Below are 20,241 nucleotides of genomic sequence, written 5' to 3'. Positions count from 1 at the left end.
CCCAGATCCCTCTGCGTCTCAGAGCTCTGCAATTTCTCGCCATTTAGATAATGTGGTTTTTTTATTCTTCCTGCCAAAATGGACAATTTCACATTTCCCCACATTATACTCCATTTGCCAGATCTTTGCTCACTCGCTTAACCTATCTATATCCTTTTGTCCTCTTCACAACTTCCTTTCCTACCTATCTGTGTCATCAGCAAATTTAGCAACCATATCTTCTGTCCCTTCATCCAAGCCATTTATATAAATTGTAAAAAGTTGAGGCCACAGCACTGATCCCTGCGACACACCACTCGTCACATCTTGCCAGCCAGAAAATGACTCATTTATGTCCATTTTCTGTGTCCTGTTAGCTTGCCAATATGCTACCCCCTACACCATGAGCTTTTATTTTCCACAATAACCTTTGATTTCTTTTGTCTTCTCTTTTCAGAGCTCTTCGTTCCTCAGGAGGTGGTGATGAGAAGGTACAGTGGATAACTGCTTTTTATGCAGTATGAATATTGTGTTGATTTATTTAAAAATAAACTGTGCCAAGTATTTTTTAATTGTGCAGGTTCACTAATTCTCAACACAATCTCGTATTCATAGCATATGCAAAAAAAATTTCTTCACTGAGGTGCTAGTCAGAATAGAAATAGCAGGATATATCCGATGAATACGTGGCTGAAGAGATGTTGTGAGGGGGAGGGTTTTAGATTCCTGGGACATTGGGACCGGTTCTGGGGAAGGTGGGACCAGTACAAACTGGACGGGTTACACCTGAGCAGGACCGGGATTGATGTCGTAGGGGGAGTATTTGCTAGAGTGGTTGGGGAGAGTTTAAACTAAAATGGCAGAGGGATGGGAACCTTTGCAAGGAGTCAGAGGAGGGGGGATCAAAGACAAGAACAAAAGACAGTAAGGGGAATAAGAAAAGTGAAAGGCAGAGAAATCAAGGGCCAGAATCAAACAGGGCCATAGTGGGAAGGGGACAAGTAATGTTTAAAAGACAAGCCTTAAGGCTTTGTGCCTTAACGCGCGGAGCATTTGCAATAAAGTGGATCAATTAATCACGCAAATAGATGTAAACGGATATGATATAGTCGGGATTACGGAGACATGGCTGCAAGGTGACCAGGGATGGGAAATGAACATCCAGGGATATTCAGTATTTAGGAAGGACAGATAAAAAGCAAAAGGCAGTAGAGTTGCATTGCTGGTTAAAGAGGGAACTAATGCAATAGTGAGGAAAGATATTCGCTCTGATGATGTGGAATCTGTATGGGTAGAGCTGAGAAACACTAAGGGGCAAAAAACGTTAATGGGGGTTGTATATAGACCCCCCAAACTGTAGTGGTGATGTTGGGAATGGCATTAAATAAGAAATTAGAGATGCATGCGATAAAGGAACATCTGTAATTACGGGTGAGTTTAATCTGCATATAGATTGGGCAAATCAAATTAGTCACAATACCCTAGAGGAGGAATTCTTGGAGTGTATACGGGACGGTTTTCTGAACCAATACATTGAGGAACCAACGAGAGAACAGGCCATTCTAGACTGGGTATTGTGTAATGAGAGAGGAATAATTGACAATCTAGTGGTGCGAGATCCCTTGGGGACGAGCGACCATAATATGATAGAATTCTTCAAGATGGAGAATGACGTCGTCAATTCTGAGACTAGGGTCCTGAATCTTAGTAAAGGAAACTACGAAGGTATGAGGTGGGAGTTGGCTATGACAGATTGGGAAATGTTACTTAAAGGGATGACGGTGGATAGGCAATGGCAAACATTTAAAGAGCGCATGGATGAACTGCAACAATTGTTTATCCCTGTCTGGCACAAAAGTAAAATGGGAAAGGTAGCCAAACCATGGCTTACAAGGGAAATTAGAGGTAGCATTAGATCCAAGGAAGAGGCATATAGATTTGCCAGGAAAAACAACAGACCTGAGGATTGGGAGCAGTTTAGAATTCAGCAAAGGAGGACCAAGGGATTGATTAAGAAGGGAAAAATACAGTACAAGAGCAAGCTTGCGGGGAACATAAAAACTGACTAAGTTTCTATAGGTATGTGAAGAGCAAAAGATTGGTGAAGGCAAAGGTAGGTCCCTTAGAAACAGGCGAATTTATTATGGAGAACAAAGAAATGGCTGACCAACTAAATGCATACTTTTGTTCTGTCTTCACAAAGGAGGACACAAATATCATACCAGAAATGTTGGGGAACACAGGGCTTAGTGAGCGAGAGGAACTGAAAGAAATCAGTATTAGTAGAGAAATGGCATTGGGGAAATTGATGGGATTGAAAGTCGATTAAATCCCCAGGGTCTGATTGTATGCATCCCAGAGTACTTAAGGAAGTGGCCCTGGAAATAGTGGATGCATTGGTGGTCATCTCCCAAGATTCTGGAGCCTCGAACAGTTTCTACAGATTGGAGGGTAGCTAATGTAACCCCACTATTTAAAAAGGGAGGTAGAGAGAAAGCAGGGAATTATAGACCAGTCAGCCTGACATCGGTAGCGGGGAAAATTCTAGAGTCCATTATCAAAGATTTTATAACAGAGCACTTAGACAACAGTGGTACAATTGGGCAGAGTCAGCATGGATTTATGAAAGGGAAATCATGCTTGACAAATCTACTAGAATTCTTTGAGGATGTAACTAGTAGAGTTGATGAGGGGGAGCCAGTGGATGTGGTTTATTTGGACTTTCAGAAGGCTTTCGACAAAGTCACACATAAGAGATTAGCATGTAAAATTAACAAAGAGTAGGGATAAATGGGTCTTTTTCCGAATGGCAGGCAGTGACTAGTGGGGTACCGCAGGGCTATAGGACCCCAGCTATTCACAATATGCATTAATGATTTAGATGAGGGAACTAAATGTACTATCTCCAAATTTGCAGATGACACAAAACTGGGTGGGAGGGTGAGTTGTGAGGAGGATGCAGAGAGGCTTCAGGGTGATTTGGACAAGTTGAGTGAGTGGGCTAATGCATGGCAGCGGCAGTATAATGTGGATAAATGTGAGGTTATCCACTTTGGTAGCAAAAACAGGAAGGCAGATTATTATCTGAACGGCTGTAAACAGAGAGGGGAATATGCAGCGAGACCTGGGTGTTCTCGTACACCAGTCACTGAAGGTAAGCATGCAGGTGCAACAGGCAATAAAAAAGGCAAATGGCATGTTGGCCTTCATAGCGAGAGGATTCGAGTGCAGAAGCAGGGATGTCTTGCAGCAATTGTATAGTGCCTTGATGAGGCCACACATGGAATATTGTGTGCAGTTTTGGTCTCCTTATCTGAGGAAGGATGTTCTTGCTGTAGAGGGAGTGCAGCGAAGGTTCACCAGACTGATTCCTGGGATGGCGGGACTGACGTATGAGGAGAGATTAAGTTGTTTAGGATTATATTTGCTGGAGTTCAGAAGAATGAGGGGGGGATCTCGTAGAAACCTATAAAATTCTAACAGGAATTGACAGGGTAGATGCAGGAAGGATGTTCCCAATGGTGGGGGAGTCCAGAACCAGGGGTCATAGTCTAAGGATACGGGGTAAACCATTCAGGACTGAGATGAGGAGAAATTTCTTCACCCAGAGAGTGGTGAGCCTGTGGAATTCGTTACCACAGAAAGCAGTTGAGGCCAAAACATTGTATGTTTTCAAGAAGGAGTTAGGTATAGCTCTTGGGTCTAAAGGGATCAAAGGGTATGGGCAAAAGCAGGAACAGGCTACTTAGTTGGATGATCAGCCATGATCATAATGAATGGCGGAGCAGGCTCGAAGGGCCGAATGGCCTACTCCTCCTATTTTCTATGACAATGGATTATAACATTTATGTATAATATTGTATTACCTCAATTATTGACTTGATTCATGTCCATTTTTTTTCTTGGAAATTCTGGATATATATCACAGTATCAACCTGTCAGTACCAAAGGGTGGAGAGTTCAGCCTTATTTAATCATGCATGATTGTGTGCCTATTAAGATCAAGTAAATCAAATTGTTTAATATTGTAATTACTGGCTTAATGATGAGATTGCCACTTTATGGAAACAACCTAATATTCTGTTGTGATTACTAATGCACAGTTAACTGGCATTCATAATACTTGTGCTTATTGCTCATCATTAGTTTTACTTTGAGTAAATCACTATCTGTCCCACTTGATTCAGATTACAAATATGAAGCTTGGAGAAAATTACAAATTCTTGCTTTTCTGTGAGCAAACTGCTCTATATATTTTTGCAACAATGATTAGTATTATACTTGCTTTCAGCTATTTTCTTCGTCATTGATGAATTGTTTAAAAAGTCAGTCCTCTTGCCTTTCCTGAGAGCATTCTTGACACTATTCCATGTTCTCCCACCTCTTTTGTGTACACCAGAATCCTGCTGCACAGCTGTATATCTTTTTTGGCAATTTTATTTTAATTCAATAGTTCAGATTAAATCCAAAATTCAGTTCTGTGAAAATCAATTGTGCAGTTTAAACTGGAGTGCAGATTTTTTAAAATCTAGCTCAGCAAAATGAATGGACTCGAGGTTTCACTTTGTATAAACTTGACTCCAAATGTGGGAGGGGGAGGGCAGGGGGTTGAGGAGAGAGAAAACCTGAAGTTCAGCTATTTGAGTTCAGCTTATTTGTCTGAAAACTTCTTTCAACAAATATTAATTGTTTACATACCAAAACAAGGAGTGGTTCCTTTATTACAGCTCAAGCTCTCAAGTGTTAATTTACACTTCTGCATCTACAAAGACTGAAATATTGCCATGAACTATTAAGGGACGACGAACAAAGCACATACTGTGAACACATTGCGGGGGGGGGGGTAGGTTCTTCCCCTCCAGCTGCGTGGCAAAAAACCAGGCATGGGGCAGTTAAAATGGAGTGGGGCCTTACTCTGTTCCCGTCCAGATCTGGTCAACTGCAATATTAAATTGCAGGTGGCAAAGACACCTGCCCAAAACTTAATTTCTATATTATTAAGTTGGTGGGATCCTATTTAATTACGAAGATTGGGCTCTGTTGATGTCACCAGGTTCTGATCTATGTTAACTGAGGCATGAACAAGGGTGGGGTTGTGGTGATGGCTTCCCCAACAGGAGCAGGAGGGGGACCCAGCATGGTAAGATTTTTCATTTTTTTTAAAACTTTCCTGACAGGGCCAGGGGAGCAGGAGTGTTTCTCCAGGCCCGACAAGGAGATCTTGGCCTTCCCATCCTAGAACACTTGCTTTGTACTGGGGATCTTTCCTACAGATTCCTGGCGTCGCCCTACTGCCACTCAATGTTAACAGTTAAGCAGCTGCTTCCTACTCCTTTCCCAGCCCTTTTGATTAGAAGTTGACAAGCAGCATGTTAATTAAATCTGGCCATTCACATCTGTTAAGCATACCTGCTGCCACTCCCAGCAGGAGGCACTCTACTTGCATGACCGTAATCCCGACTAGGAGTTAAAATTGAGGCTTTTTTTTTCTGGAGGGCTTGCATAATACCTAGCATATTCTGAAAGTATTGTAGATTAGATGGTCTGTCGTGTTGAAGTTTGTTTCCTTGGGAAATAGCTCTTCCCAACTTGGAGTGACTTGGGATCACATTAAGTGAGAAATTGTTTGGGCCTTTGACAATCTCATTGCTGCCATATGGTCTGCTGTTGCATATGTTATTGGGCATGGTGAGCAGAGGCATGTGTAAAATTGGTGTGGTTTATAGTGCTGTGTCTCAGGATAATAACACATCTGGACTGTCCAGCAAACCTTATCCGGTGACCATATGTGTTGCTACAAAGTGGCAGGGCTAGGAGCTGCTGTGTGTCAGGATACAACTCAAAAGCCACCTGAATCACTGACACACCTATCCTAGACATGGCAGCAAGCCAGTTCCCATACTCATGCTCTTTGGGGAAGCAAGTTGAAGAAACACCAGGTTAAGTTGCAGGGCAACTGTTTAGACAATCACCAAAGGGAAGCTCTGTTGTGCTACATACTTAACTGATTACAAACAGGTTTAGGGAAATAACTGTCTAGAATGTTCTGAATATTTTGTTAGCAGGTAACAGGAATGGGATCTTGGTAAATTGATTGGAAATTAAATGCAATTAGGTGAAATATGTATTTGTTGGCACTGAAGATTGAGGCAGGAATATGATGATGAAAGGATGGGTAATTGGCTAACAGCTTTAGCAGCTGGAAAAGTATGTTTTCCATCACTTCCTGCTTGTCCAAGGCATCTCTCTGCTGCTGTCCATTTCTTCCTTCGAGTGTCTCTTGTTGATGTCTCATTGCATGGCAAATTGTGGAGCATGCATTATATTGGCCGTGCTCTGCTGTTCTTTCTGTCTGAGCATCAGGAGCTCTGTTTTAACATTTTCTATAATTTATTTTGTGTTGACTCTGATGCTAACACCTCACTGTATCTGTGAATGGCAAGTATACTTGTATTCACTAGGTTTACGTGTCAGATGTTCTGAGTCATCCTGCAAAGCGTGTTTTGACTTCTTTGGAGGCAACCTTCTATATGGTTCAGATAATGGGCACTTGGTGGATTATTTTGAATAAAGGCAGGATAGAAGTCTTCCCTTCCCTCCAAAAAGCTTAGAGTATTTCCCATTAGAACACCAGGAGCTGATACTGACCTTTTGTGGTAGCGCAAAATAGACGATAAATTTGGAAGCCCATTTTACAGTCTTCCCTATTTAATTTTCCATGATAAGGAAAATGGGGTTGGGTATAAGACATGCTGTGAGTTATCAACCATTTTGCATTACCACCGAAAATCAATTACAATTGCTCGTTCTAGTTCGTACATGACTGACAAAAACTAGCTGTGCTAAATTTCACGGCACAAATTCTCTTGAGTTAGTTTTTAAAAAGGTTTGTCGAAAAAGTCTTGGGCAGCTGAATATTTAAATGTTTAATTATGCTGTAATTGTAAAGCTAAGTGGTATGCTGATAACCTCATCCATGCCTTTTTACCTCTTGACTTGCCCATTCCAATGGTCTCTTGGCTGGCTTCCCATCTTCCGCCCTACATAAACGTGACTTCATTCAGGACTCTGCTCATATCTTCCTCATCAAGTCCTTTTCACCCATCACTGCCATATTCACAGAACTACACTGGTGCCTGGATTGCATCGCCTTTTTAAAAAAAAATGTTTTCAAATTCCTCCATGAACTCACCTCTCCCTATCTCTAACTTACAACCCTCCAAGATTGTTATACTTACGACTTCAATCCTGAGTTATGTTGGCGCTTTCATGTCGATGGGAATCTAGACGGTGGCGCAGTGGTAACGTAACTGAACTAGTAGTCCAGAGGCCCATGCTGGTGGAATTTGAATTCAATTAATTAATAAAAATCGGGAATTGAAAGCTAGTCTCCATAATGGTGCCATGAAACTATCATTGATTGTCGTAAAATCACATCTGGTTTATGAATGTCCTTTAAGGAAGGAAATCTGCTGTCCAAACCTGGTCTGGCCTACATGTGACTCCAGACCCACAGCACTATGTTTAACTCTTAACTGCTCCCTGAAATGGCCTAGCAAGCCATGCAGTTCAAGAGCAATTAGGGATGGTCAACAAATGCTGGCCTTGCCAGAGATACCAACATCCTATGAAAGAATAAAAATGTGTCAATTTTTCTTTTTTAGAGGTTGTTATGCAGAAATATTAATTTTAGCTTTGGAGATGCATCATCTAGCTGTAAAACTAGTCAACTCAGTTAAGGATCATTGCTAGATAGATGAATTTAGGTCCATCAACTTTTTACAATTTGTATAAATGACTTGGATGAAGGGACCGAAGGTGTGGTTGCTAAATGTGCTGATGACACAAAGGTAGGTAGGAAAGTAAGTTGTGAAGAGAACATAAGGTGGCTACAAAGGGATATAGACAGGTTAAGTGAGTTGGCAAAGATCTGGCAAATGGAGTATAATGTGGAAAAATGTTAAATTGTCCATTTTGACAGGAAGAATAAATAAGCATATTATCTAAATGGTGAGAAATTGCAGAGCTCTGAGATGCAGAGGGATCTGGGTGTCCTAGTATATGAATCACAAAAAGCTAGTATGCAGGTTGAACAAGTAATTAGGAAAGCTAATAGAATGTTATCATTTATTGCGATGGGCATTGAAGTAGGGAGGTTTTACAGGGCATTGGTGAGACCACATCTGGAGTACTGTGTACAGTATTGGTCTCCTTTTTTAAGGAAGGATGTAAATGCATTGGAAGCAGTTCAGAGAAGGTTTACTAGACTAATATCTGGAATGGGTGGGTTGTCTTATGAGGGAAGGTTGGACAGGCTAGGCTTGTATCTGCTGGAGTTTAGAAGAGTAAGAGGCGACCTGCTTGAAACATATAAAATTCTTGTGGGAGAATCTCGAATTAGGGGTCACTGTTTTAAACAAAGGGGTCGCCCATTTAAGATAGAGATGAGGAGAAATTATTTCTCTGAGGGTCATGAGTCTTTGGAACTCTCTTCCTCAAAAGGCAGTGGAAGCAGAGACTTTGAATATGTTTAAGACACGAGGTAGATAGATTCTTGATAAGCAAAGGGGTGAAAGGTTATAAGTGGTAGACTGGAATGTGGAGTAATCAGTTCAGCCATGATCTTATTGAATGGTGGAACAGGCTAGAGGGGCGGAGTAGCCTACTCTCGCTCCTAATTCGTAAGTTTGTATGTTTGTATTGCAGTTCTGGTAGTAACTCTCTGGTCTAGATTTTCAAAGTCCGCTTCGTGTGGGTACAGAGGCGAGTGCCATTTGAAGATTGTGTTCATGGAGGTCAGCACTGGGATGTGATGTTACTTTTAGTGGGAATCTAGCAGCGAGGGAATGGGTCAGACCCATGCTTCCATTTAATTGCCTGTTGAGCTGATTGAAAAGCTCATTAACAAACCTTTCAGTAGTAGTTTTTAATTTTTAAAGGCTGGGAATGTGGAGGATTCCAAGGGGGGAAACATAACTGGGTGTTCTAGATGTGAACACAGCGGTGGAGGGAGGGTGGGGGGAAGAACCATGAGGACTATGGGAAGGGCTGATTAAAAGACTCCTGAGGCACCCCCCAAAAAAACTTGCTGCTTCGTAGATGCCACAGAGTGGCCATTGCCGCAGCTGTAAGACTTACTTTTCTTAGTGGTGAATGGTAGGAATTCAGAGAGGGACATGAGGCCGCTGACATCACTTCAGCAGCTGTGTTTGGCAGGGGAAGACCTGGTGAATGCACAAAGCCCGACTGAGGGAGTTCAGGTGGGAACAGGCCACTCTGACATTGGACAGAACAGCCAGGATGAGCTGCGGCTGATGCAACCTCCTGGACACCAGGAGGCCGGACGAGCACAACAGGGGACTGCAAGGGGAGGAAGGCACTACATACAACATCAGGTGCACAGCCCAAGAGTCAGCTATCTGCAAATGACAGAATGCCAGTGCCATAGGAGCCTGCACCTATACAAGCAGATGGTCTCAGTCCTTTGTCCTCTAATCCACAATGACCTGAGGCCTCATGGCCCCCATGGCAGTCCCCTACCTGCAGATGTTATAGTCTCTGTCACCCTGAATTTCTATGCAACTCGGTCATTCTAGGAATCAGCTATGGACCTAGGTGGCATCTCGCAGTCGGCAGCTTATCAGGCAGATCATGGATGACATTTTCAGGAGGGCAGGGGACTAAACTCACATTGACACAGAGGACATTGAGTTCAACCTCCAATATTGGATTCCCCCAGGTGCAGGCCATCATTGCTTGCACCCATTTGGCTACATCAAGGCACCCAGTGACCAGCCAGTGAGATCCATCAACAGGAAGGGCTTCCATTCCCTCACCATCCAACTGGTCTGTGACCAGAACAAGTGCTTTCTCTGTGTGCGCGCTCAATTTCCTGGCAGCTGCCATGATTCCTTTATCCTCTACCAGTCCAGGCTGCCTTGGTACTTCACTCCATCCCCCAAAGAGTGTGGATGAATCCAAGGGAACAAGGGAAACCCCTTGACAAGATGGTTACTGACCCCTCTTTAGGAGTCCCAGACGGAGGGCATGAAGGCGAAGCAACCAATGCCACCTGCTCAGCAGGTCAACCATTGACCAGACCATCAAGTTTCTGAAGATGCAGTTTCCGGTGCTTGGATCAGTCGAGTGGCACCCTCCAAAACCTCCTGCAAGGGTCTCTGTCATTGTGGTGGACTGCTACACTCTCCATAACATGGCCCTCCAGAGAGGTGTGGACTTGAAAACAGTGAGGCCCTGGAAGGAGACAGCTCATCGGGGAAGGAGCAGGAAGTAAGTGAGGAGGTGGAAGAGGGTGCAGGGCAGAGGGGTATAACATTGAACAGAGAAGTGCCTCTGCTGCAAAACGAGGTGGTCTCCTCTTGCCACGCTGTGGGAAGAGGAGCTGCCTCCTTTTGCTCACAACCTCCAGCAGAAGATCCAGGTGGGCATTGATGAAGCGAAGGTCTGCCCTGCCCTGTGTGTCAGGCCTCCAACTCCCCTGTGACACCTCTCTCCCCTCTGGTGAAGTGGAAGACAGATCTCTCCCTCAGGCCAACCAGCAGCCTAAGTGATAGCCGTGGAAGGCTATATGAGCCTCACACTTGATCTGACCCACTGCCATATTCAATCCCACTGGCTATAAGAGGGCAGGAAACCTGTCTTCATACCAAGTAAGGGCTTTCCCACATAAAAATTGCAATCTGAATCAGCTTCCCACAGGATGCAAGTTTCTGACCCAAAACTAGACCTGGTTCCTCGCTTTATCCCACCTCCATAATGAAAATCCAGCTCACTGTTTTTCAGATGGCATCGTCAACAGTGTTTCTGTAGCACAGTAAAATATGTTAAGTTTCTTTGAAATGTCGCTTTGTCACTGATATCCAAGGTAGAAGCATATTTGAATTTCTGTAGGTATTCCTCCATATTTTAACTTTTCTTTAATGTTCTTTCCTGGCTGTTGCTGATTCATGATTTTGAAGGAGGGTTCAATAAGTACTCAAGGCCATTTTTCATATGAGTCAGTTTTTCATGTATGAGGCAGTGCAATGGAGAATAGGGATAAGTATCAGATTTGGTTTGAGGTCAATAAAATCTGCTATCAAACTGGCCAAAGAGTATATGGATGTATGTGGCGGTGATAGCAAGGCCTTGTTAGCTATGTTAAGAGACAGAGAGCCATCGATGACTGTACAGGACTGCAGACAGATTTTGGTGCAGTCTCCAGACATAGTTGAGGTTTTAAATGGTTACTATGCATCTGATGATGATGCTGAGTTAACAGTGCTATTATGTAGAAGTGCATGTAGAATTAGCAAATTGGTCTGCTGGCCCTGATCCTATTCACATTAGGGAATTGGGAATTGTAACTTTTTGTCTCGTATTTTACTTCATGTCTTGACTGGGATACCCACTTGTGCATTCACCTGCCTGCAGTTCTCCCCACCCACCCCTCAACTTCAGTATACTGGACTGGCCAATCCTATTGGTGAGCATTCAAGTGGAAAACCCTTACCCTAATGTCTTAATCATTGTTCAGAAAACTAATATACAATTATGCATTCTAAGAATATATTGCAACTGAACAAGTTTATTATGGAGAAACATTTTCCAGGGATAAATGAGAAGATTTTTGCAAGGACCAAGTACAAATTATTTGAATTTTTAATGTAATAATTTACCTTTGACCTTCAATGTTCAAACTGCTTACATTTCTAAATTGGCAATTTAATGTTTTGTACTGTTATGTAATTACATAATTGTAAATCTCTCAACGGAGCTTGAGTTTTGCTGTTGGGTAATTGTATAACTGCATGTCGCTTGTGGTGTTTTGAGTTTTTGTGTGTTTTTTTGCTCAGGATTTTATGTTTGCTGCACCTTCCATTCCGAAGTACTCGTTTGACTCCAGCATGCCATTGAATAAGACAGCAAGACCATTTGGTGTCACAACTACGGAAAGTTCAAACTCAGGGACACCAATAAAGTCAGTGAGCTACAAACCTGTATCCCTATATACTCCACCTTCTGCTTTGTCTAGCATCACACCTGCATCCCAGACACAAATAAAATATGGTACAACCACAGAAAAACACAGCTCAACTGCATCCACACTGCAGCATCCAAATGGGTATGTCAAAACATGCTTTCAAACCTCTCTACAAAATATAGTCCTAATACACTGCAGTTTCAAAATTGTGCTGGGGAGGAAATCTACTGCTAAGTTTTACTGAGTGATGTGTAAAATAAAAACAATTTCTAGGAAATTATATATTATCTGCTCAGACATTTCAGCTGGATGGGCAGATTTCTTTAGGTCAAGCCATGTACTTTGTTATTTCTAGATGGAATGTTAAGTATAACCAACTGGAATTAAAAACCACTATGATTTAGCAGTAGATTTTCTTCTCTCAAATGAACACTGCCTTTATGAAAATGTCCAGAAAAGTTTTATTTGTTTGCACTCAATATGTTAAAATAAATGGCATAAAATGCCTTCTGCATGATGCATGGCTGTTCAAACCCTTCTAGTTTCCCAAACAAAGGAAACAATTTTTCAAACTTTTTAAATTTTTGCCCTTTTAAGTTATATGAACAAAGTGTTTCACTGTTCACTGCCTTATTAATGTAACTTCACAATTTGCTTTTGCTTTATTTCACATTAATTTACCAAAATATTTTGGAGTGGTTTAATTAACCAACTGTGTTTGTGTTTTGCTGAGAATATTTGCATTTCAAAATGATGCAGGAGGCTGCTACCTAATTAAACTATTTAGCTTGGGTAATTATGTGTAGTATCTTAAAATATTTCTGCACAAAATGTCTGATGCTTGTTTTCTAAACTGTATTTTGTACTTGATTAGTCCAAGGTGTTCTGGGTTTCTGACATGCCCTAATTTCATTTAGATTGTCACTTGTTGATTAAGTGCATGCAACAGTATGGCATCAGGTTACCATGTAGGAGCTGTGGACTGGTTGTAGCAACATATGTGCAAGTTGTGACACTTCCTTTTCCTTTTTAAGAAATTATAAATGAGCTTACTGGTCAGGGTCATATTCTACAAGTGTGCAGTAACAACTGCCCAACACAAGTCCATACTTGGACAGGCATATATTTATCGTGGCCTATATTAGGCCTCTTGAATGCTTACCACTTCTCCAGTTAGCAAGCCTTGATGGTAGTGTTTGTCAAGATGTATGAGTATGTATATCTGTCGCTGATGCAGAGTACACTTCTCATATCATTTAAACTCTAACTCTGGTCTATAATTTTGATCAATTTAAAAAGTAAGCATGAAGCCAACAAAATCTCACTAAGACACATATGCAGAACTAAAACAGACAATTTAATTACATGCTAGGATTTAACCAGCAGTGAGCTTTTGCTAACCTGTGAGTACTGAAGAAAGTGTTTTTCAAAATACTAGATATAACAACTGCAAGCGTTTTAATTTAAATGGAGAAACTTGAGAATTTGGTAACATGAGGGGTGAAATTTTCATGTCTGTGACAGCACGAAAGTCAATAGGAAAGAAAATCAGGCAGGGTGTAAAAGAGGCTGCTCGTCCAGTTCGTGATACCACCAAAAACCAACTTTACCCCATAATTTGTGGCTCTTTACTTATCTGAAAACAATTCTGTGGCCTTGCATATTGTATTTTGGGTGTTGCAAATGTATTCAATATGAATTGGGCTAAGTCTCAGTACTGGCAATGTTTTTGTCAATTTTAAATATTCAATTATAGGAGCGTTACCAATGTGGTGATGTAATTTATACACATTGTCAATAAATGGATTAATGCAACATTCTTCTTCTTTGGCTTCCTTGTCTCCAGAGACAATGGGTAAGCGCCTAGAGGTGGTCAGTCGTTTGTGAAGCAGCGCCTGGAGTGGCTATAAAGGCCAATTCTAGATTGACAGCCTCTTCCACAGGCGCTGCAGATAAAATTGGTTGTCGGGGCTGTTACACAGTTGGCTCTCTCCTTGCGCTTCTGTCTTTTTTCCTGCCAACAGCTAAGTCTCTTCGACTCGCCACTCTTTAGCCCCGCCTTTATGGCTGTCCGCCAGCTCTGGCGATCACTGGCAACTGACCCCCACGACTTGTGGTCAATGTCACAGGACTTCATGTCACATTTGCAGACATCTTTAAAGCGGAGACATGGGCAGCCAGTGGGTCTGCTACCAGTGACGAGCTCGCTGTACAATGCGTCCTTGGGGATCCTGCAACATTTAGGAATATGCAAAGAGGGATGTTATGTGTAATTTTATTTCTATGACTGGCTCACCAAATAATGGTTATGTTCTGTATGGCAAACTGCAATAAACAAAAAAATGTGTGGTTCCTCTCAGTGTACTCTACTTCTTTCAATTAGAGATTTGATTTCAGTTTCCTTTTTTTTTCTTATCTTGTTTAACATATGTCCTAGCATATGGGCCTCCAGAAGAACATGAGTTTAAGTTGTCATAATAAGAGGGTTGAGATTTTCTATTTTGCTTGCATTGTAAAGTAAAACAACAGGCAAGAAAAAAATATTTTTTTTCTCCTGAATTATGATGCATGGTCTGTGTGAAGGAGGGAAATACAGGATGTTCCGGTATGTAACTTTTTCATACATGTAGTCAACAGACCTGTCTAATTAGTCAAGTGGTATCACAAGTCTGTGTGCCTCAGGATGTTTATAATAGCAGAGTATTTAGAATTTTGTACCATCTGTTAATCTTATGGGTAGAGAAGACACTATTTTTTCTGATTATTTTTTCCTGCATCACAAAGTGGAAATGCATACTTTTGTTTCATTGATTTTTCACTAATGTTTAACACACGTGGTGATGCAAACCGATGTGAAAAGGATATCTGAAATTCAGTCACAAGCTATGAAAATAAAAAAAACTTAAAGGCAACGTACCCTTTCAGCAAAGCTGGAAGTTAGAATAATTTTGATATTCATCAACTATTGATACAGAATTATTCTTGACTGTCTTCCTCCTCCAGTTCGCAGATCCTTCTTCCATCTGTCTACTTAAAGCTTTGTCTCTTTTTATTTGCACTGCCACTTTCTTTTTTTGTTTCTTTTTGGTAAGCTTTATCTGTTGGCTATACTTCATACTTAACTCATCTTATACCTTTCTTTCTTTCTTTTTCTTTAGGTGGAAACCCTAATCAAGTTAGTACATTTCTTTCTTTGCATTTATTGATATGGGTGGCATGTTGTAATTCCTTCTAGTAAGAAGAGATCACCGACTTGAATAGCACCTGATTCTTCTACACACACACACACACACACACACACACACACACACACACACACACACACACACACACACACACACACACACACACACGAAGATAACTTAAAATATACAAAGCCGTTGCAGCCTTAAGTGATAAAACTTAAAGCCATTAATGGTTGTACTCAAATATAAATTACTGCAGCAATACACTAGGATAGTAACTTATAGGCTTTTCTGTAACAAAACTAAAAGTACAGATATTTACTATTTCTTCAGGGATAAAGCTTTTATTATACTCCACAAAGATACTACCTGGTTTGTTTAACTCTTTGAGTACTGTACTAAGAGTATTTGCACTGTTTTAATTTTTTTAATCAAATTCGCTGCCTTTTGTAACGGTTTGCTCAGTGTTCATAAGGAAACATTTTAGATTTCAAATTGAAATACTGCATATAATTTATGTAGCTACTAAAATTCAGTACTCGAACAGTAATGTGTGTAGAAGTCTTAATATACTGATATAGGTTGGACCCAATTATCTCTGCTTAGCAAGTTCGTTGCTTGGAATGGGCCTGGTATTGGAATTTCTTCAAAGGAGACAAGATAATTTGAGTGTGGAATGAGCTTTTCAAAGTAACAAAGCAACTTTTAAAGCTGCCTGTATCTGGGGAGGAATTGGGGGTTGGAGGCAGCGAAGGGTAGAATAGACTGTCAAATAAAGAATTAAAGGCAAAACCTCATGGAGCCAGGGCACTGGGCAGAATGCTGAAATCTCCCTGTTTTGTCTGATAATGAGAAAGGGTCACTGCATGAGGTGAATGCAAGGAGGATTACTTATTTGGTGCTCCAGGGCACCCTGCCTTGACAAGAGGTGGCAGTTCGAGTTAATGTTGTGGCCAGATTTGTATGAGCTTGAAATAAATGTGGAAGAAGATGGCTTGACTTATGGAAGTTGCCATGGTAAGAGAACCCAACACTAATTTTTCTGTCAGCTGGCCCCAGAATTTCTGCTGGCCCATGTCTAGCTCTGTCACAACCTTGCAGTTGTGTCATTGCTCATTGTCCACAAGCATGGAATAAGCTTCTATATGTATGCTGATGATAGCAAGTCCTAGCTCTTCTCCATTTTTCTCAATGTCTCAACTTAGTGTCACTCAAGTGCCTTATGAGTTGCAGATGAGCCATGTTTCCTCCAATTGGAGATTCGATGATTGAAGCCATAATTTTTGACCTTCAACAGACCATTCACTCCTTGCTTACTGATTGTTTGCTCAGGCTGAACCAGACAGAGTTTTGCTGACATATTGTTCAATCCAGAGCTGAACTACAAACTCCATATGCCCTTCATTGCTAAGTCAGTTTATTTACACCTTTTTGAAACATCAGCCCCCTCCAACCCTATTTGGCTCCTCCTGCCACCTTCTATCATCATCAGCCTTCAACTATTTCTCCAACGACCTTTGCTAGCATCCTAACCTCCCACCTTCTACCAATTTCAACTCATCCAAAACCCTGCTTGCATAGCTTCCCTAACCCACATTGGCTTTCTGTTTCTCAACACAATTTAAAAACTTTGTCCTCGTCTATTAATTCTTCCATCACCTTGCCCAACTCTACCTTTAACGTTACAGCTTTCTGCAATCTTGCATCCCCTCCCATGCGCCCTGGTCCTCTGATTCTCATGCCGCCTGGTCTTCCTTCTCTTCACCATTTTTGGTAGAGCCTTCAGCTGTGTTGTCCTATTCTCTGGAATTTCCTCCCTAATCTGATGTCCGTTCACTTCTTAAAACTCATTTCTTCAACCGAGTTTTTGGTCAAACCACTTCCTAACTCATGTACTTCTCTACTTAGATAGCAAAATGATACACAATACAAGTGAATATATCTGAATTGGAGGAGGGCTCAAATTGGATGCTCTAGTTTGTCTTTAAGGAGGTCATTCTGGAGATGATTGCATTTAGAGTCATATTCATCTACGGCACAGAAGGAGGCCATTCGGTCCATTATGTCCATACCAGTTCTCCACGCAGCTATTGCGGGGATTTTTATACTGGCGGCAGGGGTCTTGACATCGGGGAAAACCAACACGGAGATTCCCGCATCACCTCCTCTCTGGAAGGCCCGCTGAGTTGGTGGCCAATCAGGCACTTAAGTGGACAGCGGCGGACCTTCTGTAGGATTTCGGATCCTGTCACAAGTCCCACCCTTGGAGAGCTGCCGGTTAATTAGAGGCCGTTGCTGGATCCAAGTCTCGGGTAGCTTAGGGCAGGAGGGGTCTCACAGGGTGGGTGTCATGGGGGAGGGGTGCTCAGTTGCAATAGCAGGGGAGTGGCCCTCTCCTTCCCGATGCCGGGACCCTTGTTCAAGCACGAAGTGCCTTTGAATGAGGGCCCCCCCCCGCAAAAAGCCGGGAGGCAGCCCGCATGGTTTTTCATGCCATGCTTCCTGTGTGGCAACAGGACAGCATACCACATGGGTAATTGCAGCTGCGACAGGAAGGGACCCTTAATTGGGGATTAATTACCCAGTTAATGGCCTCAATTGGCGGATCCCGGACTAAATTTCGATGGAGGCAACCCCCGCCACCGTCTCCCACAATTTTATGCTCTCCAAACCTGGGGCAGGGGAGAGCATAAAATCCACCCATTCAGTTCATACAATTCTCCTGCACGCTCTCTTTGTAGCCCTGCAAGTCTATTTCCTTCAAGTGGCCATACAATTTCCTTTTGAAGTCATTGATTGTCTCTGCTTCTACCACCCGTCGTGGACAACGACTTCCACTGCAAAGAACAAGTTCTTCATATTCCCCTGCATCTGTCGCTCAAAACCTTCAATCTGTGTCTGCTAATCCTTGTACCATTATTTAATGGAAACTGGATTTTCCTTGTCTAATTTATCTAAGCTTGTCATAATCTTGTACATTTCTATTAAAAATCTCACTTGTTCTAATGAGAACAACCCCAGCTTTTCCAACCTAATCCTGTAACCAAAATCCCCCATCCCTGGAATCATTCTGGTAAATCTCCTCTGCACCCTCTCAAGGACCCTTGCATCCTTCCTTAAGTGTGGTGACCAGACTGGACCAGTACACCAGTTGGGGCCTGACCAGAGCTTTTATAAAGGTTCAACATAACTTCCCTGCTTTTGTACTCAATGCTTCTATTTACGAAGCCAAGATCCCATATGCTTTACTAACCACTCAGTATGTTTTGCCACCTTCAAAGATTGATGCACATACACCCCCAGGTCCCTATGTTCCTGCACACTTTAGAACTATGCCATTATGTATATATTACCTCTTCCCTTCCCCGCCCCCCCCCCCCACCATTCCTTCTACCAAAATGCATCACCTCGCACTTGTCAGTATTAAAGTCCATTTGCCACCTCTCTGCCCATTCTGCTACCCTATCTATGTTCTGTTGCAAGCAGTTCATATCTTCCTCACTGTTTGCCTCACCTCCAAGATTGGTGTCTTTGGTAAATTTTGAGATTCTACTCTGTATTCCAAGATCCAAGTCATTTATATTTAGCAAAAACGCAGTGGTCCTAGCACTGACCCTTGGGGAACACCACCATCCTGCAGTCTGAAAAACAACCATTTACTACAATTTTTTTTTCATGTTTGCACTTGCTGCTGTTCAATATTCAGTCCGTTAACACCTATTCTGTACTAATGCTTTGTCTTTCAACACACCATTAACATATTGTTTGCCTTTGCTCCATGACCTTTTGGTCAGCTATGTGGCCTTGTCCAATTCTCCTTTGTTACCTCTTGCCCCACCCCCACCTCACTTGCTTATAGCCAGTGACATTTTTAATATTTGTCAGTTCCGAAGAAGGGTCACTGACCCGAAACGTTAACTCTGCTCTTTCCACAGATGCTGCCAGACCTGCTGAGTGGTTCCAGCATTTCTTGTTTTTATTTACTACAATTTGTTGTTTTCTGTCCTTGAGCCAATTTTTTTAAAAATCCAATTTGGACACTGACCCTCCTCTTCCATGAGCCTCAATTTTGTTAAGAGCATGGAAATAGTCTGAGGGGGTGAAACTTCAGGACTCTTGCTCCTACCTTTTGTGTCTGGTTTTTTCATCTCAATCTCCACCACATTAGCATTCAGACAACCACACAAACATCACACAGTTAGCATCTGAGCTTCATCTGGAAGCCTGGACTATTTCCTTTTCTGTCTTTGAAAGGCAGAAAAAGCAGCTTGATATTACTTTCAGTAGTCCAGAACAAGGCAAATCCCTCCCGTCCTGTGACGTAAATCAATGTTTATAAGTATGAACAGAGGTATACACATCCAAGGGGTGCAAATACTGAGCTGGAATTGGTAGTAATGGGTAAACTACAGTGTACAGGTGCGGAGCACCAAACAGTATAGTAAAGAAAGAGCAGGTAACTGATGCCTGCGATCAGTGACCCCTCTACTTTGGAAATTGCAGTATTATTGTGATAGTGAGACATTCAGCTGTTGCTGCTGCTGTTTGGGTTAGGAAGTAAAAATACTAAATGATGCATCAGCCACATGTTTAATATGTATGTGGCCTGCACATTGACTGATGTTGCAGTTGATCCCTATCTTAGCTTGATAGGTGATAGAGGACGAAAGGTTGAGCTAAGACAGGACATGGAAGTCTCATCCTTAAGGTTAAGGCTCTGGTTTCCTTGGAGCAGATGGCACATCACTACAACTGGCACTCTATGGACCAGAAGCCTGTTACTCTAATGCTATTGTCAGGTAGCCATCATCAGCGGCTGTCCCTCAATTCGAGGATGACGTCTATTCAGGGTCGCTAGTTTCTGCTATTGGTCTTCAGGTGATTGAACAGGCCGATTCTTAATCAGCAGATCTTTGGGCACAAGGAAGGATGTTCCACGACATAGTGGAATCTGGAGTGCAGGATTTGCTTCCTTTTCTTTCCTTCGCTGCTGCTGCTCTGCCTCATCATTGAGGCATGATGCAGCTTGATGGACAAGTTGTCGCCATTTTGAATGATTGGCAGCAAGTTCCTCCCAGTCATCAATGTCAACGC

General features: G+C 42.1%; 1 protein-coding gene across 5 annotated transcripts in view; it reads left to right on the top strand.

Annotated features, from left to right (window-relative positions):
* pdlim7 (PDZ and LIM domain 7) overlaps positions 1-20,241 on the top strand; it is a 164,920-nt gene that overhangs the window by 73,186 nt on the left and 71,493 nt on the right. For 4 of the 5 annotated variants that reach the window (XM_068043509.1, XM_068043510.1, XM_068043511.1 and 1 more), the window contains 2 exons: positions 437-470; positions 11,835-12,103. In XM_068043509.1, the coding sequence (XP_067899610.1) occupies positions 437-470; positions 11,835-12,103 (303 nt within the window). The remainder of the gene's footprint in view (positions 1-436; positions 471-11,834; positions 12,104-20,241) is intronic. The other variant, XM_068043513.1, reaches the window with a different exon arrangement.

Source organism: Heterodontus francisci, chromosome 12 (genome assembly GCF_036365525.1).
Source record: "Heterodontus francisci isolate sHetFra1 chromosome 12, sHetFra1.hap1, whole genome shotgun sequence".
NCBI lineage: Eukaryota > Metazoa > Chordata > Chondrichthyes > Heterodontiformes > Heterodontidae > Heterodontus > Heterodontus francisci.
Note: the sequence above shows the minus strand (reverse complement) of the source record. Positions and strands in the feature narration are given on the sequence as shown.